Raw genomic sequence first — 27,475 nt, 5'->3', positions numbered from 1 at the left:
AAGGAGGTGGGTTAAGTGAAAAATTCAGGCTATAAAACAATGCACAGGCTGATCCTATTATGACAAATCACATGATATTTAGAAATCATGCCGAAAATACACCAGTGACGAGTGCTTCATCTTTAGACGGTAAGATGGGGGTAATTATTCCTTCTTTTTGATAATTTACATCTTCAAAAAGTATTGATACAATCTTAAATGTATGTAAAAGAAAGAAAGAAAAGCATAAAACTCACTCCATTGAATCAGGTACCCCAGACACGCCAGACAGCACATGGGGATGGAGGGGATTCAGGAGGAGGGGATGCAGATTTGAGGAAAGGCTCCGTGCTTGTCTGTAACTCAGGAGCTGGAATTCTCAAGAATGCTCAGGCAGTGGTTCAAGGGAAGGTTGCTGAGATCCAGTTTTGGGAGACGACTCAGATTCCGTGTGGTGGGTTCTGGGCTAAGCATCCGGATACCAGTCCTAAGCTCGCTCTGAGTCCTCCCCTGTCCCTCCATCTCCCTGGGGGTGCTCATGGGCTTCAGATATCATCGAGGCTGCAAGGGATGAACCAGGCGCTGGGAGGAGGCTGCACTCTCACCCACTATATCCCTGAGGAGTCTGGGCGTGACTCTGCCCATAAAGGGGGTCTCTGCTGCTTTATGAAGCCTGGAAGCAGTGATGACAAAGCTGTGAATCTGGCTGCAAAGTGTACCTGGCTGCCTTGGCGCCCTATCCGACTCCTCACCCTCCTGTCTGGGAACCACTCTCTCCAGGGTGTCCTTCCCACTCTGCCCTGTCTTTCTCAGTTTCTTTCCAGAACTCCTATGCACCCACTCCCGACTGGCTCCACCCTTTGCATGGCAATGCCAGACCTTCTCTACTCGCCCCTAGACCCAACTCTTGGTGACACAGAGTCCCAAGTGGATGCCCAGACCATCACCTGCATGGCTCCACCACCTCCAACCACACAGTCCACAGCAGTCTCCCGCCTGCTCACACCACTGGCTCAGAAGATGCTGCCTGAAAAATACACCAATGAGAATTGTGATTTGTAATTTCAGGGCCTTAGATATTTAAAGTTCAAATTGCTTCTCTAATCATTCATTCAAGAAACACGCATTGAGTATCTGCTGTGGACTGAATATCTGTGTCCCCTAAGATTCATACATCAAAACCTAATCCCCAGTGTGATGGTATTAGGAGGCAGGACCTTTGGCAGTGCTCAGAGCATAAGGGTGGAGCCCCTATAAGTGGGATTGATGCCCTCAGAAAGGAGGCCCCAAGGAGCTTCCTCTCCTCACCACCACGTGGAGACACAAGAAGGCAGGAGTTGGCAACCAGATGACAGCTCTCACCAGAATCCGCCAGGCTGGCTGCCTGATCTTGGACTTCCCAGCCTCTCAAAGTAGGAGAAATACACGTTTGTTGTTTAAGACACCCAGGTTATGGTCATCTGTTAAGGCAGCATGAATGGGCTGAGAGGGCCTCTAAGTAAAGAAGTATCTCCCTCTGCATCTTCAGGAGACGCTGAGGTGGCTGAGTCTTTAAGACTGAATTCTGTCTATTTCACCCAGTGATAACGGCAAGTCCTCTACAACATATGGATCTATACACACACGTTCACACATGTAATTCCACAGATTCTCTGTAAAGTTTCATGTAACCCCTAAAGGATGGTGAACACTCAACTGATTTTCTGTCTATATGTTTTCTACATAAAATCAACGTAGGTCCTTCACCACCTGTGAGTGACGTGCTGTAGGAGCCCAGCTTTCAGTTCCCTGGTTGTGACATGGGAAGGATAAAGTCTGCCCCGCAGGCAGGTCACAGGCTCAGCTGGGAGCCAGCTTGGGGACAACAGCGGGGCACCCACAGCGGGACTAAGCACAGAGCCGCCCTCCACAGCATGCTCCTCACAGGAGCTGGGGCTCCTCCACACTGTCCACTGGACTTCACTGCTCCCCTCTTATGGCATTGGCACAGAGAACACCCACCTGTGTTTTAGAACCCCTGCCTCCCACATGGTCAATAACCCTCCAGGCTCGCCCCTCCCTTGGCAAGCAAGGAACCTCCCAGCATCACGAGAATGACCTTTCCACAACTCGCTTCCCTGTTCTCCAGGAGACTCGGCACAGCCACCAAATCTTCACCTCAGGACAGAGCGCTGTTCACTGGCTCCCATGCAGCAAGGGACCTCTCTGGTAAAATCTACTCGCCTCAGTCTGGAATTTAGGATGCTAAGTCAGCTGTCCTCAGAGTCCCCATCCAGCTCTCCAAATTAGCCCCTTTCCCCATCTTGCCTTGCGCTGATTATTTACACACTTCACCAGCCACCGCTTCACCCTTCTCTCCTCCAGTGGAAAACATCACCATGTGATAGACAGAGTATAGCTATGCAGACGCAAACAGACGTTACTGGAAAAAGGGCTCTGTGATCAAAAAGTTTGATAATTGTTGTTTGATAAATCTTATGAAATTATTCTCACAGCTTTAAGATTCCAGTGTGCACTGTGATCTTTTGAGAGACAATGTATCATTTTCCAAGAGTTTTCAGCTACATTTCTTTTAACGTGCTGGTTATCTGGAAGGACTGGTGTGCTGAATAATTCACACCAGCAAAGAATACTCTGTTTACTTTACAGGCCAGAGAAAGGCTCTCCCCATCCACAACAACTTGCCCACTAGCCCCAGATTTCATCTGTGTTTTAATGTCCTTACCATCAGCATTCCGTCTGTGGGTCTCCACCTCTGGTCCAGGTGTATTTGCATTGCAACAATTCCTTGAGTTGAAATTCCATCCCACAAGGCCTACGAAGGAGCAAGCTTTTCCCCAGGGCAACAGAGAGGAGCCGTGTGCTGCCCTGGGACACACAATTGGTGTCCTTTCTCACTAACCACAGACACCACCTTCCTGGAGTCATGGGAAGCTCAGCGAGCCACAAAGATGGGGCGCTACTGCAGTTCTTTCCACAACACTTGCTTTTAGCTATTTTACATCTGGATGTAACTAATCTGACAAAAAGTGTTTTAATTTCTTTCCCAAAGCAAGTCTGATTCTCAGTCGGTGGTTGAAAAAGACAAGAGATCAGCATGACATGCCAGGAAAAGCCTCAATTCCCCTCCTTTGAAATCAGCCTCCAGTTGTGTCTTGTGGAGATTCCAGCACACAGCTGCCCCTTCCTTCCTTTCCTCCATCACGCTCCTAGCTATGACCCAATGTGCGTATTCCACAGGTGAACAGAGGACATGTTTGGGTGAGATGGTTTCATGAAAACAGAGATTTAAATGATATAGCCATAAATCAGGAACACTAGACTAACAAGCAAACAGAAATTAAAACAAGATGTCTGTTGCATTTGGGGCCATATAACAGTAGCTAGGCTGGCTGTGGCCAGTGCTTGGCATCCCCATATGCAAAGAGGAAGGGAGGGAAGAAGGGGGAATGGTCCCTGGCATTATACATACACACAAGTTCAGGCCAAGGAGCTCCTCGATATAACTTCACGGACAGCTCATCCACCCGTTACAGCTTCACGAAAAGCCCTGACCCAAACTCACCATGACTTATTCTCATGAAGACCCTCAAAACTCACAACAGTGTCACACAAAGGTGTGATTCTGGACCTCTGAGAAAACAGGGATTTTTTTCTTCTTAGCAGACTGCAAAACACTTCAGATCTTTGAGTGGGCTGTCTTCCCTGCACCCTTAACCTCCATAACTGCACACAAGATGACCACACGCACCTTCTCCATCTGCACTGAGGTTCTCGTACGAGTCCCAGCATATCAGTGGGTCTGTTGTGTTGTAGTCCACAATCACACTGTGGTCGTTGTACAAGTGTTCGGACCCTGCACAGGGCACAGGCAGCAACATTAGTCCCAGTGAAACCCATCACCTCCATCCACCGGACTCCACCATAAGGACAGGTGAGCAGCCTGACTTGAGCAGGAGAGAGAAGCCACTCCATCCTCCACCCTCCTGCCAGGAGCCATGACACTAATCAGAGACTGTGGAGGATTTTCCACAGATAGAACCATAGTTAAAACCACGAGGGGAAAGGGATAAGTAAGCACTGATTTTTTGCCCACTGTGTCCCAGGCTTGGACACTTCTGCAAAACAGGAGTCTTCAGACCACCTCACTGATGAGGACACAGAGGCCCGATAAGCTGTCTCTGAGCCTCAGAGCCCACAGATTTGAATCCAGGCTCCAGGCTCTCAGATCCACACTCCTCCCTTCAAGTCTTTTTAGGAACACCAAGGGGATTTTTAACACACAAGCCATATATTTAAAGGTTTTTGCCTAAATCTATGACAATGAACATAGAAAAAGCATGATTATTTACATAGCTATTAAAAAGGGAAACAAAACTCCCATGGATGTGGATCTTGGTGATGGATCTGGACAATTCACCTTGATGATAAAGGGACTGGTTTCTTTTGAAATATATTTTTTAGGGAAAAAATTTGTTTTGCACATAATACTTGCAGCCTACTATACTTCTAATTCTCTTTTTAAAATGCTGGTTACTTAATGAAGAAATCATGATGGAAATTTAAAAATTCCTTGAAATGAATGATAATAGTGACACAAGTTATCAAAACCTCTGGGATACAGCAAAGCCAGTGCTAAGAGAAAAGTTTATAGCACTAAATGCCTACATCAAAAAGTCTGAAAGATTACATATTGACAACCTAACGTCAAACCTCAAGGAACTAGAGAAGTAAGAATAAACTAAACACAAAGCTAGTAGAAGAAAATAAAAAACAAAAATCAGTGCAGAACTAAATGAAATTCAAACAAAATACAAAAGATCAATGAAACAAAAAGCTGGTATTTTTAAAAGATAAACAAAATTGATAGACCATTAGCTAGATTAACCAAGAAGAGAGAAGATTCAAATAAATTCAATTAGAAATAAAACTTGAAACATTACAACCAGCACGAAAGATCATTCAAGACTACTATGAACACCTTTATGTATATGAACTAGAAAACTGAGAGAAAATTGGTCAATTCCTGGACACAGACAACCCTCCTCGATTAAATCAGGAAGAAACGGAAACCCTGAACAGACTAGTAACAAGCAGTGAAAATGAATCAATAATTTTTTTTAATGCCAATAAAAAAGAGCCCAGGGCCAGATGGGTTCACAGCTGAATTCTACCATCCATTCAAAGAAGAATTGGTGCCAACCCTACTGAACAATTCCAAAGACTGAGAAAGAGGAATTGTCCCTAACTAACTCATTCTATGAAGCCAGTATCAGCCTGATACCAAAACTGGGAAAGAATATAAAACACACACACAAACACAAAAAGAAATCACAGACAAATATCCCTGATGAACATAGATGCAAAAATCTTCAACAAAATACTAGCTAACTGAATCTAACAGCACATTAAAAAGATAATACACCATGATCAAGTGGATTTCATCCCAGGAAAGCAGGGATGATTTAACATATAGAAGTCAATAAATGTGATACACCATACAAACAGAATTAAAAACAAAAACCATATGTCATTTCAGTAGATGCGAAAAAGGCATTCGATAAAATCTAGCATCCCTTTATGATAAAAACACTCAACAAACTAGGCAGAGAAGGGACTTACCTCAAAATAATAAAAGCCATATATGACAAACCCACAGCCAATGTCATGCTGAATGGGGAAAGGTGGAAAGCATTCCCCCTGAGAAGTGGAACAAGACAAGGATGCCTACTTTCACCACTTCTATTCTACATAGTACTGGAATAGTACTGCCAGAGCAATCAGCTAAGAGAAAGAAATAAAGGGCACCTAAATTGGAAAAGAGGAATTAAAACTGTTGCTATTTGCCAATGATATGATCATATACCTAGAAAACACTAAAGACTCCTCCAAAAGACTTCTAGATTTGATAAACGAATTCAGTAAAGTATCAGGTTTCAAAATCAATGTAAACATATCAGTAGCACTGCTATACACCAACAATGACCAAACTGACAATCAAATTAAGAACTCAATTCTATTTAAGACAGCTAAAAAAAAAAAAAAAAAACTAGAAATATACTTAATCAAAAGGTGAAAGATCCATACAAGGAGAACTACAAAACACTGCTGAAAGAAATCAGAAATGGCACAAACAAGTGGAAACACATCCCATGCTCATGGATTGGAAGGATCAATATACTGAAAATGACCATACTGTCCAAAGCAATCTACAGATTCAATGCAATTCCTATCAAAATACTAACATCACTTTTCACAAAACTAGAAAAAAAAATCCTAAAATTCATATGGAACCAAAAAGGGGCCCAAATGGCCAAAGCAATCCTAAAAACAAAACAAAACAAAAATCTGGAGGCATCATATTATTGGATTTCAAACTATACTAAAAGGCTATAGTTACCAAAACATCATGGTATAAAAGTAGACACACAGATCAATGGAACAGAATAGAGAATCCAGAAATACAACTGACTACAACCGATTGATCTTCAACAAAGCATACAAAAACATAAACTGGGGAAAGAATACCCTATTTAACAAACGGTGCTGGGAAAACTGGCTAGCCACATGTAGAAGAATAAGACTGGATCCCCATTTCTCACCTTATATTATAAAAATCAACTCAAGATGGATCCAAGATTTAAATCTAAGACCTGAAACCATAAAAAGTCTAGAAGACAACCTAGGAAAAACTCTTCTGGGCATTTGCTTAGGCAAATAATCCATGACTAAGACCCCAAAAGCAAATGCAACAGAACAAAAATAAGTAAATGGGACCTAATTAAACCAAAAATCTTCTGTACCACAAAAGAAATAATCATCAGAGTAAACAGAACCCACGGAGTGAGAGAGAATATTTGCAAACTATGCATCTGACAAAGAGCTAATATCCAAAATCTGCAAGGAACTCGAACAAATCCTCAACAAAAATAAATAATCTCATCAAAAAGTGGGCAAAAGATATGAACAGACATTTTTCAAAAGATATACAAATGACCAACAAAACACACGAAAAAATGCTAAACATCACTAACCACCAGGGAAATGCAAATTAAAACCACAATGCAATACCACCTTACTCCTACAAGAACGGCCAGTCATGCCCAAGGCTCTCCTGGCTGAGTGGCTGTGAGCAAGTCACGCCACTTCTGGGGCTTACTGACACAAGTGGGCCTTCTTGTTCCACTATCCAATATCCTGAATTTAAATAAAATTAATCACAGAAATCTCCAAATATGCACAAAGGCAGGAGACTAGTACTACAGCCCCAGTGTAGCCATCATGCACCTTTCACCAGTGTCAACAAGGACCTCCCCGTATTCCACCAAGCTACCCACCTTGAATCTTCTCAGGCGTGGCAGAGAAGACTAATTCAACCTTCCCATAGTCAGGAAAACGGTCATCTGAAGAAAACAATGTGTTTTAACACATTTGTGGAGATGATTAACTGGAAAAGGATGGGCTGACTTTGTCCTTTATTCCAACCAGTGCAGCACCACTCGCAAATCTGCAATAAAGACGCCCCATGATACAGAAAGTACAGGCAGTTTCATTGGTTATCCATAATTTTTTTCCCCCAAAGGTCAATGATCACTTTCTCCCGATTTGGGAACAATTTTGTCAGTAGGCTGAATTTTGGAAAGAGGGTAGAGAGGATAGTGAAAGAATCAACCAAGGAGATTCAACCACAGCTGCCCACAAGCACAGGGCTGCCAGCTCCGCGCCTCACCTTTGCTGGCATTGTCCAGATCCTCCTTCCCAAACACCAGCCCGTAGCCCTGCACAGCCCCAGTGTGAAACTGCAGGTGGAAAATGACATCACGGGTGGCCGAGCGGTACTTCTTGTGGTAGCATTTCACCTGGGTTAGAGAGACAAAACAAAACAAAACAAAGCAGCTGCAGCGGGGACACATGCTCCCGGCAAGGAACACACTCTGCGGAGGCCAGCACAGCAGGGCCTCCCCTCTGGACTCTGGCTGGGAGTTCACGCTTTGGAGTGGAACTTCAGCCCTGGGGGACAGGCGCCTGCAGACAGCTGGGGTGCAGGCAGAGGCACCACACTGCTGCTGCTGGGTGCGGGGCTCCACTGGAGGCTTCAATGTGTTCCCTGTGCTGCTCCTGTGGAACCACAGCTCTGAACACCACTATCGCTAGTCCTCAGAGAGGCCACACCTAAACCCTTTCAGACCACCTGAATGTGCCCTGTTTTGGAACACATCTGAAAAATGGAATTCCATGGTCTCTTTTTTCTAGACTTTAACAACTGATTGTGATAGCTTTTCTTTGATCTCAATGCTCCATGTTGCAACTTAAAGCTTTTTGTTTTCCAAAAAGAAGCAGCTGGTCATTACTGTGTGTACTATCCTAAATGATTATGTGCATGCTGTAATTTAGAGACAGAGACACAAAGAAGGAGGAAGGGAGAGAGGGAGACAGAGAGGGTGTTGGCATTTAGCTTCCCATGCCTGACTGTCCAGAGGTCCTGTCAGGGGTCGTGTGACACAAGTGTTCAGAATCACCCTGATGTGATTTGAACTCAAGCTAGGGTTCATGAGGTCCCCAGGGTGCAGCTCAAGTACCCTAAATGATTGTGCCAATGAGCCAAAGGGTAGAGCCCCTCCTTGCAGATGCCTGGCATGTGGGGAACGGTGGGCAGAGCAGGCGCCTGAGTGTCCCGACCTGCCTTTATAACTGGGGCCCCCCTGCTTCTTGTGACCGTGCGCAGCACTGGCATCATTGGGAGGGTTCTCAGGCCACAGCTGGGAGAGCTGCAGGGACAGGGACACCCCTCACTCAGAGATCAGGGGCAGGACCACCAGGTAGTGGCACTTTCCCAAATCCCCAGAAGGTCGAAGGCCCTGGACAGGCTAGATTCTGCTCTCAGACCAAACCGTGCACAGGCGGGCACCTCCCCCACCCCGAGGCTGAGGGGTGGTGACTAGCAGAGACAGCCACGTTCCCGTAAAAGAGACTTTTCTTGGAGAGAGATGGCTTTAAAATATCACATGCCTCACAACAGTAAATGAGAAGCCACCGCAGCAGATATGATCCAGACCAGCACGCAGGAGAACGTGGCAGGGAGGGCTCTGTCTTCCCTAACCAGATGAACGTCCACCAGAGGAACAAAAGACCCAGAAGCCCAGCCAAGGAGGCAGGGAGCTGTGACTCCAGGCAGACCCAGAAGATGTTTACCCTTGTGCTATCTACAAGGAAAGGGACGGGTAAACAAACCAAAAAATATAATTAAGACCGTAGAAGGATGTTCCCTGTTGACAAACATGACTGGGTCTCCCTTGTACGGCCTGGTGCTGGCCAGGGGTGCCGTAAACATGGGGCTCAGACTCAGGCCTGGCCTCCAGGGGCCCAGGAACCAGGGTGTTTGCAAGTAGAGAGAACTGGCATTGTGAAGAAATGTTGCCTCAATTTGCTTTCCAACAGCCAATGGCACGTTGGCCACAAATCTACCACCTCTGTCTGAGACTGTCTGACTTCTCAGCAAGACTCAATCAAAGGCTGCCCTTGCAGGGATCCTTCCAGGATGTTCTGAGACTATCTGGGTCCCTCCTTTGAGCTCCGCATGCCCCACACTCAGTACACTGACCACCCCTCAAATGCTTCAACCTGGGGCATATTGTAGAGATCCCCAGAGGGAGGTCCTTCTGGCCAAGGGTAAATCCACACATGCATCCCCACTGCTAAGGATGATAGCACCCACCTCTCCCTGTCTGCCTTCTTCCCACTGGTGCCTTGCAAACGGGGAGTGAAAAGTGGTTAGGGAAGGGAAAAGGAAAAGAGAGGCCCCAATTCAAGCCAGTCTTGCTCTCAAATTTTATAAATATTTAAGGGAACCAGAGATTTAAAAAAATAAAAACAACAACAGGATGTCAGCTGATAGCTCACGCAGCCTGTGCTGACATGGGCACCAACATCTGCCCACAGGAGTCAGGAAATTCCTCAGGAGGCAGCTGTGGGCTCGGTCCTGGCAGGCAGGGAGTGTCCTGGGTGAAAACAGAGGGAGCTGTGGGCTCCAGTACAGGCCGCATAAGGGGCACAGTGGAATCTCCCCAACCGCAGCTCACTGTGCCCCTCCCGTCAGTACCGCCCCGCCCAGCGCAGGGCCTCCTTCCAGGCCAGGTCCTGCCCTCCCTCTTCAGGAATCCAGGATGCTCCCCCAGGTCCCCCCACTGCTCCTCATAGCAGCTACACACAAACACACTGCACCTCCCGCAGCAATCCCAGCTCCCTCCACATACCAGAAGGGAGGAGAAGGCAGGCCATGGTGCCCAGGAGGTACAGAGCGGCGGGAGATGGGAATCGGCCTGTCCCAAACAGGTTCCTCTCCAGGCCCCATATGATTCTCCTGTAAGATTCCTATTTTTCACAGCACAAGCTTTCAAATACTCCTAAGGCTCCACAGTGAAAGAAACAGCGGTCTATCCCACTGGCAGAGAACAACTGCTGCCTGAAATCACGTGGCCCTCCCTTCAGGGGTTTCTCTGTGTATTTTAATGCTAACTTTGTTTGCTGGCTTGAGATCCTAACGGCCTCATCATACACACTCCCTGTTTCATATTAAATCTCTTTCCTCTTGATTAAGGGAGGTAAATACCACCCCCTCCAGTCCCCCTGACCAAATCATGAACTGACTCCGGCTTCTTCTGAAAGACACGGAAAATCACAGGATTTTCCCTAACTCGGGGCTCCCAGCAACCACCATCAACACAGCAGGTCAGATCTTGAGACAAAATCCACTCACCAACCAGGAGCCCTCCATAGTGTGCAATAATTATGCGTTATCTACACCAACAAATCTTTTTAGGACCGATGGCAAGAGCTCAGAATTATGCTTGTAATACTTAACAGAAAGAACAATCAACATGGTACTTGGTACGAGGGCCCCCAAATGCCTCCCTTTAAGATATAATAGTAATGCAAACATTTCGTAAAGATTAGAGTGATTCAAGTCTATAATTTTCTCTTCATCCCTCCGGCTTTAACTTTATTTACCTGGGTCTCCCCAGAGTGTTTCTAGAATATGTTGATCCTTTGCCTTCAGATTTTAGAATATCTGCATTTAAAATAACAACTCAAAGATGTGCAGTCACGATTTGGTAGCATAGAAAAACGAAATAAGAAATAGCAAGCACTGCAACGAAGGCTGCGCATGGCCTGTCACCATGCTATCATAGAGCCAACCACAAAAGTACGTGGGTGTGATGCCAACATCACAAATCACTGGGAGCACTCAGATCTTCAGAATGTTGTAGCCTCTTTAGACTTTAAATTCTCTGACTGCAAAATGAGTATTATGATATTGACCTGGCTATGTTGTTATAAAGATTAAATTTGCACTACATATTAATATAATTCATAAATCCAATAATGATATGCTATATTTATATGAATATATTATTTAAAGGGCATAAGCTTCTAGAGAGAGGGCACTTGGTACTCAAAAACATATAGGGTGAATGATGATCTCAGTGGGAAGGCCTGTAAGCACTCTTGCTTTCTTTTAGTCTGATGAGGCAATTCAGAAACCATCGCAAAAATTTATTTTCTAATAGTGGTGTAAAAATATGCCTGTGCCGGGCCGGGCGCGGTGGCTCACGTCTGTAATCCCAGCACTTTGGGAGGCCGAGGCGGGCGGATCACAAGGTCAGGAGATCGACACCATCCTGGCTAACATGGTGAAACCCCGTCTTTACTAAAAAAATACAAAAAGTTAGCCGGGCATGGTGGCCGGTGCCTGTAGTCCCAGCTACTCGGGAGGCTGAGGCAGAAGAATGGCATGAACCCGGGAGGTGGAGCTTGCAGTGAGCCAAGATTGCACCACTGTACTCCAGCCTGGGCGACAGAGCGAGACTCCGTCTCAAAAAATAAAAATAAAAATAAAAATATGCCTGTGCCCTTGACTGGACTGGACAAGTTGCTGGTGACCAGGAACAGAGCCCTGCCTGGACCTCATTTGCTCCTGGAGTACACCAAGTCGAAGGCAGACACGTGGAATTCTCAAAGAAGTTATCCATCAATCCAGTGTTTAAAGACGCTGATGACTTGCTTAACTTTAGGCCACATAAGTGTATTTTTATTTCAAACTCTCCATCAACAAGAGAAAAAGCACCTTGTACCAAGAGGGTCAAGGCTTAAGGTATCAGCCCCAGGAATGCCAGTCCCCAATTCAGAAGTCAGCCCTCAGGTTCCTATCCTCCCCCAATGCCAGCCGTTGCTGGGCAGCTCCTATTCAGATCTGCTTCCCCTAAATTTACTAAGCAAAAGAGCAGAACCCTCAAAGCATCCCTAACAGAAAAGAGTAGCGTTCTCACTCAACGCTCCACTGGTGGCCCAGGCAACTGTCTACGTAGGCCTCAAGGAATCTGTGAACTCAGAGAATGAGTTACAGCCACATATTTGGAGGGTAGAAAGTTAGATAGCTAAGCCCCATAGGTCAAAGACTTAAGTCAGGCAGGGCCAACACTAAACCATGATTTCTTCGCTTGGAGCCGAAAATGATTTCAGATGTTCGCAATATTGTAATTCATGACCTAAAGCAATTGAAAGGTGGGTAAATACTGGCTGCAAGTGAAAACACAACCAAGTCCACTATGCTGAGACGACAGCATGGATTAAGACGCAGCCCAGTCTAAAAGCGAGAGGAAAAGATAATCACAAAATAATGCTGTGATGTGTCCAACAGAGATCTGTAGAAACCTCTCCTGGGGCAGAGTCTCAGGAGAACACTTTCATTTTCCCTGGCCTTATGTAAGTGCCCTTGGTAAGAAACAACCAGGAACAGCACTGTTTGTTTGTGAAAACTTCTTGAGCAGGCAACACCTTTGTTTACAAGTCGGGTCACCGGAGCAAGGTTCTAGAGCCAGCAACCATGAACACAAAATTCAAGTGGCCGTGGATTTGCCCAAGCAGGGGGAGCAAGACGAAGCATGTGTTTACAAACTCTGGACCTGAGAGCCGAGATCAGGGAGGGAGCAAGCCGGATCAGGCTCCTGGAGCCCTGCCAGACTCCTGATGGGCCCGCATGAATTCCTGAACAGGGTTACACAAGGCCTCGGCTGCCCTCTCCATGGCACTGCCCGACAATGCCATATTTACTAAACCTCTTGAGGTTCTGCCCTTTTGAAAGGAGCAGGCTTAAGAATCTGACTTTTGGCGAAAAGCACGTTGCAAAGATGGGACGGGTCAGGTGTGCAACTGGGAGGGGCTGAGCAGGGATGGGCTGGCTGTGTCGAGGCGAAGGCAGACGGCGAGTCACGGTCAGCTTTGCTGTTGCCTGCAGCAGCTCCACCTGCTAGTAACTGAGTCCAGGGAGTGGCAAGTGGGGCTCTGTTTTCCCAAGTCACTTTCTGCAGTTAGACTTGACTCTGGCCCTTCCTTCTCTGTGAACTTGATGACTGTGATCTTTGCCAGTAAGTCCCAGTGCAGAGGCCCTCATGAGGAAAGCCAGGCAGATGTCCCCGCAGGCAAGGCAGACACCAGAACCACGGAGGGGAAAACTCAAAGAGGACAAGAGGCCTTTCGAAGGAGGAGGATGAAGGATGGCTAGCCCGCCTGGGAAGCCACTTTCCGCCTTCAAAAGTACACAGACAGCCTCAGAAAACACCCAGACTGAGAGCACCAAGACATCTGCAGTCTTCAGGGTATAAATCTATGCACATGCTTTCTGCTCCTTAGGATCCTCTCCAAGCCATGACTGTTGCCAAAAGAAATAAAACCACCTGCGTATCTGAACTTTACACAGAAAAGGCCCTGTAACTTCTTCCCCCACTGCAGCCTTCTCAACTTAAGGTGTGCTCAGTGAACCTGCAGCAGGGCATGTCAAGCAGTCACAGGGAAAAACTGAATGAAGGGCAAAGTGAAGGCGGCGTGGGCATCCTGTGCTGAGCATGGCAGAGTGGGTCACTGGAAGGTGGGAAGAGGCTGGAGAGGATGAATCCGGTGCTACTCCTGCACTGCACACCCTCAGAACACCCAGAAGAAGCGTGAACAGGAGGAGGGGATGGCTCCCGCTCCTCTCTAGGGATGCTTTGCCAATAATGAGAAACGTGCAACCACATTTTTTTCTTCCTGTGTTGTTCCCTTAGATCGTTTTCAGAGGGAGTCAACAGCACTGAGATTTCTGGGCTTTGGCAAAAGATGCACTCCCGACTCTGATGGGAGCACTGGCAGTGACACCCTGGGCTTCTACTCTCCAGGTCGACCACAGATGTGAGCTCTGCTGTGAAGCCACGCCTTCTCTGACACGCTGGAAATCGTCTCTCCCACCTAACCTTCAGTTCTTGCCACGGCACACCTTCTGCCATGCTCAGTTCCACCTGCCCTAGCTATCTGCATGCTCATCTCCCTGGAGGACCCAGACTCCCGGGAGCAGGAGCCCTGCACTGCCCACTCTCATGTCCACCACATCCTCTCATGCAGGCCGCACGCTGAACGTGCTCAGGATAAAGGCTGTTGACAAACCACAGCCACATGGACCGGGCTGTCAATGGCACCTGACTGCACTAGTAATCTTACTAAACTTTCTAAGAGAGGTTTATTTAATAAACAGAGTTGTCACAGGCTGAATGGTGTCCCTCTAAAATCCATAGGTTGAAGGTCTCAGCACTTCAGCATAGGGCTGTGTTTGGAGATGGGGTCTTCACAAAGGTAAATTAAAATGAGGTCGTTAGGCTGGGCTCGAATGAATGATAACTGGTGTCCTTGTAAGAAGAAGAGATGAGGACACAGACACACAGAGGGAAGCCCAGGTGAGGACACAGGGAGAAGACAGCCACCTCCAGGTCAAGGAGAGAGGCCTCAGGAGAAACCACCCTGCCCACACCTGGATCTCAGGCTCCCAGCCTCCAGGACTGTGGGAGAATCACCTCTGCTGTTTAAGCTGAGACCAAACGGTGAAGCCTGAGTTGAGCGATCAGGGCCAGGGTGGGTGGACAGTGCTGGATCAGCAGGGCTTGGGGACAGAATGGCGGGATCAGCTGGGGCAGCATGAGGCGGCTGGCGGGTTCTAGTGGCCTGAGGGACACACAGTCTGAATGCCAAGCAGGTTAGAGCCAGCAACAGGTAGAGGACCAGGAGGAGATGTCAGGCTGGAGAACGCCAGCCCACAGTGGCCTGGAGGCCAGTGGGAAGACTCCCAAGGGCTGCAGGTGGGACGCTGAGGAAAGGAGGCCACCGCCTCCTTCACCCACTCATGGCCCCTCTCCACCCCGCCCCACCCTGTTCCTGGGCCTGCCTCAGTTATCAAGTGCCAAACCCACACCTCCACCACACACCTTCCAAGTCCCACCCATGCCACCCACTCAAAGCCTCATTCCAACTGCTACAACAGAGATGCATGTAATGTCTACTCAGACCACACGCTTGGACTGCGGTGCCCACTACAGGGTGGGACAGGATAGGACGCAGCACCGTGGGGAGAGGGCCTGTGGGGTGGGTGGGGTGCTGGGGGTTCTTCCAGAGGGAAGAGGCAGTGGCTGCCCCAAAGACTAAGCCACAGTCTGGTCTGATAGAGGAAAGTGACCTGGTGATGCCGCAGGGTCACATCGATGCCGTTTCATCCTCCGCCAGGTGCTGTCCTGGGAGACTTATGCGACTGAGTACATTTAATCCTCACAAACCCTAAGTATGGTCTTCACTGGGAAGAGGTCTAACATTTCCCAAAACAAAATATGCAAATATGTAAGCCCTACAAAATCTCGTTTCAACCTTCCAAGACAACGACTTTCCTTGCAAGACAGACATCCTAACAACAGCATCAGCCTCTGTGGGTGCCTCAAGACTGGGATGCTGCATCTCTGTTTGTATAATAACACCCCTTCCAACCTGGAGCCAACTCACAGGACACTTCCATCTGAGTCCTCCTGTGACCTCTCCCACCCCGTCTCATCAAGGCCTCTGTGGGCTACACAGTAGCAGCAGGTTCCCTCCTGCCAGAAAGCCCATGTCCCCAACAGGATCCCTAGGGCAAAAACTTCACTCATGGGCCTAGAGCCAAGCACAGGGACTCAAAAAGCACAAAACATTCAAAAAAAAGACTACTGGATGAATGACAGTAGGAAGAAGGGGCCACAGAAAATAATGAGGAGGAAGGAGGGAGGGAGCAGGGAGGAGGAAAAGGAAGAAGGGCAAGAGGAGGAGGGAGAAATTTGTAAAGGTGGGGTGGGAGAGAAGAAAGGGGAGAAAGGAGGAGGAGGAGGCAGGTGGAGGAGGAGGTAGCTGGAAGAGAGGAGAGGAGCCAGGCACTTCCCAGGAGACTGCCCCACCCGCCTGGTCTCAGGAAGACCCTGCAGTTACCAGCCCATAAACAGCCCAGGGGAGAGGGTTGTCCCATGCTCTTGGTGGAGGGTAGGGGGGAAGCCACAGGGTCACCCTCCATGACTGAGTTGTTCAGCTGCCTCCCATGAGTCATCTTAAAGGGACTGGGTCATGGGGCCATAACTACTCATCACTGAAGATCTGGTTTGGGGAGCACCCGCCCTTGAGATGCTGCCTCCCAGGGCAGGTAGAACACTATGCAAACAAGATGAGGGCGGGTGCAAATCCTACCAGCATCGCCCCCAGCCTCTCTTGGCCTACTATTTTTTTTTTTTTTTCTGAGACGGAGTCTCGCTCTGTCGCCCAGGCTGGAGTGCAGTGGCGCAATTTTGGCTCACTGCAAGCTCTGCCTCCTGGGTTCATGCCATTCTCCTGCCTCAGCCTCCTGAGTAGCTGGGACTACAGGCGCGCGCCACCATGCCCGGCTAATTTTTTGTATTTTTAGTAGACATGGGGTTTCACCGTGTCAGCCAGGATGGTCTCGATCTCCTGACCTCGTGATCCACCCACCTCAGCCTCCCAAAGTGCTGGAATTACAGGCGTGAGCCACTGCACCCAGCCCGGCCTCTTCTTTAAAGCTGGAACACTGGACCCAGTTCCAGAGTGGGTGGAGGAGTAAAGTGCTGAACATAGCCGGTGCTCAATAAAGACTCAGGCCCTTTGTCCAACAATCCCAGGAAGTGTCCTGGGAGAAGTAGCCTCCAGGGTGAAGTCTCCTAGGAAACAAGCCCAGGGCTGCCTTCTGGACCACAGGATGTGAGAGAACACCAGAGCGGATGTCTCTCTCCCCTCCTGGTCCTCCCTCTCACTTCCAACCACAGGGATGCTGCACCATCGCTGCAGCACAGCACCGCTGAGGACAGACTTCCAGCCCAGGTCCTCCTCCTTAGGACAGTAGAACAGAGAGCTAAGGAAACGCGTCTATAAAAACGTATGACGCACCCCAAACCTCAGCTTTCTTGCCTATGAAATGGGAGGCAAGATGTTTATAAAGTGCTTACTCAATGCCTTGAAAAGGGCTGGGCCCGGCTGTTGTTCCAGATCTGCCTTCCAGGCCTGAAGAACCCCTCAATTAGGTGGTGAGCATGTGAAACAGGACAGAACTGGAGGCCCCAGAGGGACCCCGCTGGCATGGATGGGTTTAGACGGTCTCCATCTTCAATCCTCTCCACTTTCGATCCTCGCTGATTTGATTTTTGTAAGAATTCAGGACCAGCAAGGTAGGGAGTTCACCACCCACTAAGCTAAGATTTTAAAATCTAGGGGTTACGGGGAAATTAATGAATATCCTCAAAAACATTGTACAGGGCATTTATAATACAATGAAAAGCTAATTCTCAATTCACCCTACTGCCTTATAGAAGTGGGTCTTCCAAGGCCATGAAATCTTTACATTCTATGATTCTATGCATGCTGAAAGTCATATTATATGCCTTAAAAGCTTACCTTATTTCAGATAAAAAACTTTCGTAAAATTATTTTAAATGTATGAATTGTCTGTATTCAAGAAAGATAAAAGGCAAAAATGTAATTATGTAATGGCTAATCTCCTCCAAGAACCAACACACCCAAGAGTCAAAATTATCTGGAGAAATCATTGTTTTGACCATTAATCAAGCTGTAATTGCACCAGCTGTATTTCACACTTCGGCTATTAATGATACTTAAATATTCTATTTCTGCACCCACACTCTGGGAGGCCTGTGATCATGTGAAGAATGCAAATTATAGTCAGAATACAGGGGTTCTCCGAAGTGAGTGGCCAAGTTAGGACATTAATTTCCAGGTTATATATCTCAAGGGGCTCTAGAATGAAAGAGAATCAAGAATGAAGATTTGTTCCGTCCCTTTAATTAAAATAGTTTTATTCAGAAAGTTAATTAAATGCCTTAAGGCAGTGGTCACCAATCTTTTTGGCACCAGGGACTGGTTTCACAGAAGACAATTTTTCCATGGACTGGTGGAGGATGGTTTCAGGATCAAACTGTTCCGCTCACTTCTTGGCGCCTGCTCAAATTATTACAGGGCTATTCCTAACCATGCACTACTCACCAGACGCTTCAACCGCCTTCTCATCAATCGCCCACATCACTTGAGATGTAAACTATGGCTGAATTATCCACATCTCCATGCTAACGGCGCCTCAATATTTTTACCCACCTCAGATCATCATTCTCCTAAGGAGTGTGCAACCTAGATCGCTCGCACACACAGTTCACAATAGGGTTCGCACTCCTATGAGAATCTCATGGCACCGCTGATCTGACGGGAGGCTCAGGTGGTCCTGCTCGCTCACTAGGCCCAGTTCCTAACAGGCCACGGACCGATAAGGTCCACGGCCCGGGGCTGGGGGACCCCAGTGTTAAGATAAAAGCTACTTTTCATTCTTCCTACAGGGTACTTTTTTTGGGGGGTGGGGGTTACTTTTTTAACACAGAATCATGATTTCAAGTCATCACCACTGGGAGAGTGGGGACACAGACACATCTGCGGCCACGGCGGGCACTCACCATGACATCTCCCTTCAGAAGCTGGGCCGGCTCGATGATGATGCAGATCCTGCTGGGGTTTTCTGGGCCAATGTTGCTTTGGGATGAAGAAGAAGGCAGATCATTATGCAACTTCATAATTTCGTGGGAAGAATACATGTAGAGAAAAGCAACCCTACAACCAAAAACTCAGAAATTACACAGAATGCCCAATCCGCCCAGAATCTAATTCCTGAGAATCTAAATGAATCTAAAAAGGTAAAGAAAGCTCCCAGGCCATGGAGGGTCCTCATAGCATCATCACGGTCAGTGACTGACTTGAAGTGACTAAGGTCCAACTCCAGAGGCCCAAGCTTGGAGACGACCATACAGCCTTAGACGAAGGGGCCCAGGGTGGGCACAGCCACAGTTTCAGTTACAAACTGCGGGTGCAATTCCAGAGTGACATCAGTGCACACAGGGCCCACAGCAAACCCAGAAATGTGACAACAGCTCTTTGTGAGTAGTGAGATTTGTTACCTTTACTGACTTTTCATAAAATGCCTGTCCACATCCAAAAAGACAAAGAAAGCTCAGAAATATATACAAATTTGGGGGATGTGTGGCTACCTTTTGTTTAAAATGCAAAGGAGGCCGGACATGGCTCACGCCTGTAATCCCAGCACTTTGGGAAGCCAAGGCAGGCGGATCACTTGAGGTCAGGAATTTGAGACCAGCCTGGCTAACACAGTGAAACCCCATCTCTACAAAAATACAAAATTTAGCTGGGCATGATGGCAGCTGCCTGTAATCCCAGCTACTCAGGAGGCTGAGGCAGGAGAATCGCTTGAATCTGGGAAGTGGAGGTTGCAGTGAGCAGAGATCGTGCCAGAGCGAGATGCTGTCTCAAAAAAAATAAATAAATAAAAATAAAAAACAAAATGGAAAGGAGCGAGAAAGAAAAACCACAGTAGTGAGAGCCTATCGTAGGACTCTCTCCAATATGCTCACAGTTAACCTTCCCTATTCTTGGGTTCCACATTCATGGACTCAACTGACTGGGGATAGAAAATATTGTGGGAAATAAATAAAAAACAAAAATGCAACCATAAAAAATAATAGAAGTTAAAAAACAATACATTGTAACAACCATTTTCACAGCCTTTACATTGAATTAGGTATTGTTATGTAATCTAGAGATGATTTAAAGTATACAGGAGAATGCTCATGGGTTATATGTAAATACAATGCCAGTTTTTTGTTGTTGTTGTTTTATTTTTTTTGAGACAAAATCTCGCTCTGTCGCCAGGCTAGAGTGCCGTGGCACGATCTCAGCTCACTGCAACCTCTGTGTCTCAGGTTCAAGCAATTCTCCTGTCTCAGCCTCCCAAGTAGCTGGGACTACAGGCACATGCCACCATGCCCAGCTAATTTTTGTATTTTTAGTAGAGATGGGATTTCACCATGTTGGCCAGGATGGTCTCAATCTCTTGACCTCGTGATCCACCCACCTCGGCCTCCCAAAGTGCTGGGATTATAGGCGTGAGCCACCAAGCCTGGCTTTTTTTTTTTTTTTTTTATTCTTGCTCTGTCCCCTAGCCTGGAGTGCAATGGTGCGATCTCGGCTCACTGCAACCTCTGCCTCCCAGGTACAAGTGATTCTCCTGCCTCCACCTCGAGTAGCTGGGTTTACAGGTGCACAACCCCACAACTGGCTAATTTCTGTATTTTTAGTAGAGATGGGGTTTCACCATGATGGCCAGGGGTTCGGTGGCTCACACCTGTAATCCTGGCACTTTGGGAGGCCAAGACAGGTGGATCACTTGAGGTCAGGAGTTCAAGACAATGCTGTTTTATAAAACACACTTGAACATCCTCGGATTTGGGTAATCAAAGGGGTTCCTGGAATCAATCCCCCTTGAAAACCGAGGTGCCACCATACTCCAAAAAGCAAATGGCCCTCTCTCCCCTCAAAATTCCAGCCCCTGTGTCCTTTAATGGATCCAACTGGTATGACAGCCCAAAGACACTTGTGCAGGGCAGGAGGGAGGGCCGAGGCGTGATGCTGGAGCACATGCCATAAGAGGGTTTTCCCGACTGGACTCTTCTTTGGCTTCTTGGCATTCTTTGACCTGAACCCTCCCACCCTCTTCCTACTAGACAGGCACCTGAGGCTCAGCTGCAATTCCCTGAGCCATCCAGATCCCACAGCAGCAGCAGCAGCAGCAGCAGCAGCAGCACTCACTAGATCCCGGAGGTGTACACAGGCTGCATGGCTTGGTAGAGCTTCAGAAAGGGCCGGCACACTGAAAGAAAGGCACAACTGTCTGTAGAGGCATGACCGGTACAGAACGAACAGGAATTTGGCAATCAGAAAGACAGAAAGGGACGAGGAGACCAGAAGACTGCACCTGCGGCCTTTGAGGTTTGGGAAGGCAGTGCATGGAGCCACAGGGTTGCTGCAGGAAAAGGCCGGACCCGGTCCTAGAAGCCTGCAGAGCAACACAGTTTGACCTTTATCCAAAGGGTGCCAAAGGCTCCTGAATTGAAGCCAGGCTGCTTCAAAACCAACTAGCAGCTTGGCAAGGTCACTCTGGCCATGATGACCCGGGGGACCTGAAGGTATAGATGTACTTCAGAGACAATAGAAACCTCTGAGCAAGTACCTGCATGGGACTGGCGAGGAGGGGCAAGGGTCCTGAATCCCAGCCATGTGCTGTGTGTGCCTGCACGGGATTGGGAAGGAGAGGACAGGGCCCTGACCCTCAGCCATGTGCCATGTGCTCCTGCATGGGACAAGGGAGGAGGGATAGAGCCCTGCTGACCCTCGGCCATATGCTCTGTGCACCGTTGGGGAACTGGGGATGTGGGGACAGGGCCCTGATCCCCAGTCATGTGCTGTGCTCATCTAAGTGGGACAGGGAGGAGGGCTCAGGGCCCTCACCCTCAGCTACATGCTGTGTGCTTTCCTGTGGGGTCATTTTAAAGGAGAAGGAGGAGACGGGCTTGTGAGATGCATCAGGGGAGACTGGGTCGCATTCATGCCTCTCTTACTGGGCTTCTTCCATAGCTTGTGACCTCAAGGCCAACTGCACAGCTGACCCACCAGGGCTGCAGCCCAGAAAATGCTTGCCTGCCCGAGTCACTGTGCATATACACAGGGGTATTTCTGATCCCCCTTGCTGGCTGCCAGTCCCTCCCCTGATTAAATAACTTGGCCCAACCACATAAACATGGGGCTCTGACCACTGAAGGGGGACACAGTCAATTGCCAGGGAGGCAGAGGAGCAGACCCTGGGCCCTCTCGGAAGGAAAGCAGAGGCTTATCTAAACTGAGGGGCCCAGGACCAGCTCCAAGTCTGGGCCAGCCAATCGCAGGTGCCATATCATGAAGGACACTCACCTCCACCTGTGTCGAAGTTGGGGGTGCCGTGGAGGATGACAAAATGCAGGAACAGGGGAGAGGCATTCATTTTCACCGATCCGGACGGGAGCCCACTGAGGAACTGAACGTACCTGCAAAACGGACAGCTGGGTTAGACTTCCCAGAAGTGTCTTCAGCCCCTGCTGAGAAGGGAACTCAAGGAGAAACATCCTGGCTAGGTCTGGGGCTCTGGGAGAGAACCGGTCCACTGCTCACAGCCTGGGGTTTGTTCTCAGCATGGTGCTGCGCTCACAGGTCTGAGGGCTTCCCACCAGCGCACCAGGCACCAGGCACCAGGCACCAGAGACACCAAGGCATAACCGGCCTCTCGGCTTGAGCATCCCACACCTGAAAGGCCTCTGTGCCTGTCCACTGAACCTATCGCCAGGCAAAGCCAGGCCACAGGCCACAGGCCATCACAATCCCCATTGGTGAGCAGCAGGAAGCAGAGGCCTGGCACACCGGTGGGTGTGTGCTCTGTCACTAGCATTGTACCTATGGCAGGGTCACGTGACCCAGGCCCAGAACCACTCACTGCACCTGCTGCTTTCTGCTCATACTCGAGAGCCCTAAGAAAAGGCTGGAGTCCATACTCCCCTCGTATCTCGCAGCCTGCCACACCACATCTGATAAGAGGCTCTCCTTCCTGCTGTCCCTCTCTCTTCAGGGCCCAGCTCCAAAGGTGAAGGCCATGTGGGCCGTCAGCCTTTCTGAATTCTAGGCATCAGCCTCATGCTTCCGACACCGACCACACACAACTTCCATGAGCATTTGGTGGTCAAGAGGGAAGCTCCTACACTAGGAGCATCTGACTGCTGAGGTCCTCGTGAGGCATGACATGGCAGCAGTGACCACAAGACAAGCCGGAGGCTTGCCAAGCTCTCTGATGCTTCCCTGGCCTGTCCTGCCTGTTGGTGCCCTGCCTGGCGTGGCTCCTGCCCTGAGGTCCCTCACCGTGGCCACTGCACCCACACAACCTCCACTGTAGCCTCAACACCTCTCATGGAATCTGTGTTTCCATATCTGTCTCCACCAAAGTACTGTACTCTTTGCAAGAAAAACCCAAACAATCAAAAACCCCGCAATATTTAACAATCTGTGCGTCTCTCTATTGCCACAGCAGACTGAGGCAGGAAGTGGCAGGTGACTGTGTTGCCAGCACCTACAACCATACTACCCCAAGCCAGAAACGGCCATCACGGATCTTGTGTTAAGAAAAAAATCTCTCACTTACACTGGCAATTCACACCCAGTCCCTTATTCAAGCAGTTAAATTTGTATACAAACAAACTAAACAAGAGATTTCTGTTAAACATTATCAAAAAAAGGAAAACCCTACTTATAGTCCACCCACTAGGAAAATGTTTGAAAAGCGAGTTTGCTTTTAGTTCAGTTACAATTAATAGTGAGAAACAGGGCATGTCAGTATTTTCATCTTCCTGGCAGCAAACTTCTCTTCTGCTCTCTCAGAACAGGGCAAAACCTCACAAGAGTCTCAGAGGACAGAGACGCTCAGCCTGGAGACATGGGGACCCTGTGAGGCCAATGATCAGACTTCAGTGGACCTCCAGGCAGCTCCCACACGCCTCCCCTGCAGGGTACTTTCTACCCTGGCAACAGGACTTCTCACCCTCCGTTGTATGTACGCAGAGGAATGCATGAATTGTGTAATTTTAACCATGCAAATTTTATGCATTGTGGATTTCATGGGTCCTTTGGCTCCCTGGTTTTGAGTAAAAGTGAGGAACCACAAATGCCCGGATTGAGAGGCCTGAGTCACCTCCTCTGGGGCAGTTCCGCCCTTCTTCCAGCACGGGGCAGCTCTGGTCACTGGGAAATCATCTCAGCTTGTCCGGTTTGTCAGTGGCACACTGAGTCCTACACCGTCTGGCCATGTGCTTGGGCGGTTCTGTAGTGACCATGTGGCTGAGATGGCCCTGTTCCCTGGGGGTGTTCTCAGTGCCCCATGTGCACCTGGACCAGGCATCTAGATGAAGTCGATGTTTGTTTTATGACTTCATGCAAACATGGAAGGCTCTGGAGCGCTGGGCCTGAGGGGCTCCTGTTCATGGCTGCATAAGGGGTCCAAGTAGCTAAGCCCAGAGTTAGCGCCAAGGTCCTATGAGGGGCAAACAGCCATCCTCCGGGAAACCACAGCCTCTCCCTGACCCAGGTCTTGTACCATACTGTGGTCACAGAGCTTCATTTCTGCTGATGTGGCCTCGCTGGAATTGTTGCCCCTGACACCAGACAAAGCACAAGAAGTATTTCCTTCAGATGAGGAGGGCCAAGCTGACAGCAGAAGAACTTTGTTTTGCCACAGGCTCCCAAAGAAGGCCAAAGTCCAGGGCCACAAGCCCAGTGGTGGTCAGAGGGGAAGGGAAGGAGGCTGTCACTGCCTGGGACCCAGGACTCCAGAGTCCTTTCCCCAAAACCAGTTCTCAACAGTCATCACCTCCCAGGTCAGTCTACAAAGGGCTGCTCAGGTGATAGCTTAACCAATCAAAAAGTAACCCCTTGGAATATAATTCTCATCTGTCCTTTATAGAAAACAACTTTTTATGCATCATATTTTCAGGTAAATTAAAGACATAAAATGCTAAGGTAAATGTAATTTTTTTTCTTCCTTCACATGCTTTCTTAATAAGATAAGATTAACAACAACAACAACAAAAAAACCCAACATATTGTTCAAAATCCCAAATAAAAGCATGCCTTTAAAAAACATTTAAAAAATAGCAATGCCTTATAAAAACAACGAAGTTCACTGCAAATATAAGCTGTAGTGAATGCTATGAGATTGCAGAAAGATAGCCAAGCATAGGTGATAGCACCGAGTTTGTGAGTGACTTCCTAGAGAACCACCATCAGTATCAAAGAAAAGAACATTCAGGTATGGATGAAAATAAGGGAGGCCAGGCACGGTGGCTCACGCCTATAATCCCAGCACTCTGAGAGGCTGAGGTGGGCGGATCACCTGAGGTCAGGAGTTTGAGACCAGCCTAGCCAACGTGCTGAAATCCTGTCTCTACCAAAAAAATTAATTAATTAATTTTAAAAATTAGCTGGGCATGGTGGCATGCGCCTGTAATCCCAGCTACACAGGAAGCTGAGGCATGAGAATCGCTTGAACCCAGGAGGTAGAGGTTGCAGTGAGCCTAGAGTGCACCACTGCACTCCAGCCTGAGTGACAGAGCAAGACCCTGTCTCAAAGTAAAAAAAGAAAAGAAGGGGAAACGAACATGACAGGACAGAATTGCACAATTAGTTCATCCCGCTGACTATGGAAAGGATCAACTTTAACTTCGTATACATGGTATTTATCTGTGGCATTAAAGGTAGATATAAATGAATCAATTTAGGGTATCAGATGCTCTCTGAAGACCATCCCAACAGCCTTATCCAAAATAAAATGTTCCTACTTAGTCAACACAGTTTTCAGAGCTGGAAAGATTAGAAACCAGTTACTTTATAAAAACAGCTCCATTATTTTCCCATTGCTATCTTTTCTTTCTTTTTAGGCAATAACTCCCTGGAGATGATGTTTTCCATGCTTCTTCTCAAACCAGTGAGCACATTTTAAAAACTAAAGGATTGTTTTTAACTTGTAAGCAAACGAACATAAAAGCAGCTTGAAATTTTCAGTTGTCCCTTGCATTATTCACAGTCACTTCTAACAGCAAAAACTTCCATTTGGAATCTCCATAAATCTCCCTAAACATTTGAGTTGCAGTAGACGTAAGCTTAAATCTGTCTGAAAAGTGGGTGCATAAAAATCAGCATTCAAATGTTACTTTTCCAAGCAACAGGAACCATCATTACAGGACATCTTTCCCAACAGCTTACTCATTCTACATTCCTAGCACTCACAGAGTCAGCCATGGCTGCAGGGGCAGCACGAACCGTCCAGGAAAGGTGAGCTGGGCCACCTGTTGGTGTCAGCCAAGACTGGGCTGTTTCTTAACATTCTGCTGAGCATTCCCTTCCCTCTCATATAACGGGGAGAATAATGAGACCTACACATTGGAATTGCTGCAAAGATGAGTCAGTTGCATGGACATAAGGGTCAGAGTAGACCACAACACATCTGCCACAGCCTCTGCTCTCCTGAGGTATGCTGCCAGAGTGTAGGTGGCTTGGCCCACAGAGTTGGTGACTCAGAGGGGATGTCCGGGCCCAGGCAAAGTGTGTGGCTCCCTGAGGAATGGTCACCCTTTTTCCGCAGGCTGTGGGCAGCAAGGAGGATGTGCAGGGAAGGGCCACAGGGGCATGAAGTAAAATAGCCTTTGCAAAAATTTTAACAGTGAGAGAATATGACAGTGAAAGAGATCTAATGTAACCAACCCCCATCTTGCCTTTAACCTCCTAGCTGCCCTTGGCTATTCCTGGGCTTGGACCAAACTAACTTTAGGAGAAAGTGAAGTTTATAGTTTAAGTGATAATAGCCCAGAACTAAACCACCTTTGTAAAACTAATGCAAGACTACCACATTGGGAGGATGAACGCAGCTTGAATTCTGCCCAGGTATAGACTTAAAAGATTACTCGGGGGATCACAAGATTTGCAGCTTCCTCAATTACTGCTAGAGAGAACATCACCATTGTAGAACCTAAGATTGGCCTTTTGAGATGTCTGTTCAGGCTTTTGCATTTCTGACAACTGACAGCTCTACCTGACCTGCCAACTGTTCTCTGGCAACCCACCCAGAAGCGGACTCAGAGGCAAGAGGGCCATTTTCCCCTATGATTGCACCCCCAACCACTTAGCAGCACCCATTCCCTAGCCACCCCCTTCTCCCCAAAATACCTTTGAAAAACCCTAGCCTCCAAATTTTCCAGGGGGCTGATTTGGGTAGTAATAAAACTCTGGTCTCCTGTTCAGCCAGCTCTGCATGAGTTAAACTCTTTCTCTACTGCAATTCCCGTCTTGGTAAATCGGTTCTATCTGGGCACTGAATAACGAACCCATTTGTCGGTTACAGAGACTACCTGAGGAGCCTCATCCTTTAGAGAATGTGGAAAACTACTCCCTTTGTATCTTTAAAGTATTCTTTCAGGCACCTGAGGTAGTGTGTCAAAAATGACAGAAATATCAAAAATCAAATAATGCCATTTTTACATGTAGTTAGACAGGCATGAGCAGGGCAGCAGTGGGCTCTTTCCGCACCCACTAGGAGAATGTCGGGTAATGGTTCGGCAATTACCACATTGCCTCTCTGAAAGTGATACACTGGCAGCCGGTGCCAGGAGGAGGCCATTTCCTGATGGTCCACGCC

The 27,475-nt window shown here is 47.9% G+C and overlaps 1 protein-coding gene across 1 annotated transcript in view; it reads right to left on the bottom strand.

The window, feature by feature from the left end:
* Nucleotides 1–489: 489 nt before the first annotated feature.
* Nucleotides 490–27,475, bottom strand: part of LOC129016782 (tensin-3-like) — a 135,246-nt gene continuing 108,260 nt past the window's right edge. The window contains exons 10-17 of the mRNA XM_063655982.1: nucleotides 22,180–22,292; nucleotides 21,022–21,082; nucleotides 18,819–18,894; nucleotides 7,709–7,838; nucleotides 7,317–7,382; nucleotides 3,731–3,835; nucleotides 2,705–2,794; nucleotides 490–1,006 (exon numbers count right to left, since the gene is read on the bottom strand). Coding sequence (XP_063512052.1) covers nucleotides 993–1,006; nucleotides 2,705–2,794; nucleotides 3,731–3,835; nucleotides 7,317–7,382; nucleotides 7,709–7,838; nucleotides 18,819–18,894; nucleotides 21,022–21,082; nucleotides 22,180–22,292 — 655 coding nt within the window. The 3' untranslated portion in view covers nucleotides 490–992. The remainder of the gene's footprint in view (nucleotides 1,007–2,704; nucleotides 2,795–3,730; nucleotides 3,836–7,316; nucleotides 7,383–7,708; nucleotides 7,839–18,818; nucleotides 18,895–21,021; nucleotides 21,083–22,179; nucleotides 22,293–27,475) is intronic.

Source organism: Pongo pygmaeus, chromosome 19 (genome assembly GCF_028885625.2).
Source record: "Pongo pygmaeus isolate AG05252 chromosome 19, NHGRI_mPonPyg2-v2.0_pri, whole genome shotgun sequence".
Classification (NCBI taxonomy): Eukaryota; Metazoa; Chordata; class Mammalia; order Primates; family Hominidae; genus Pongo; species Pongo pygmaeus.
This window is presented reverse-complemented; position numbering and strand designations above follow the sequence as displayed.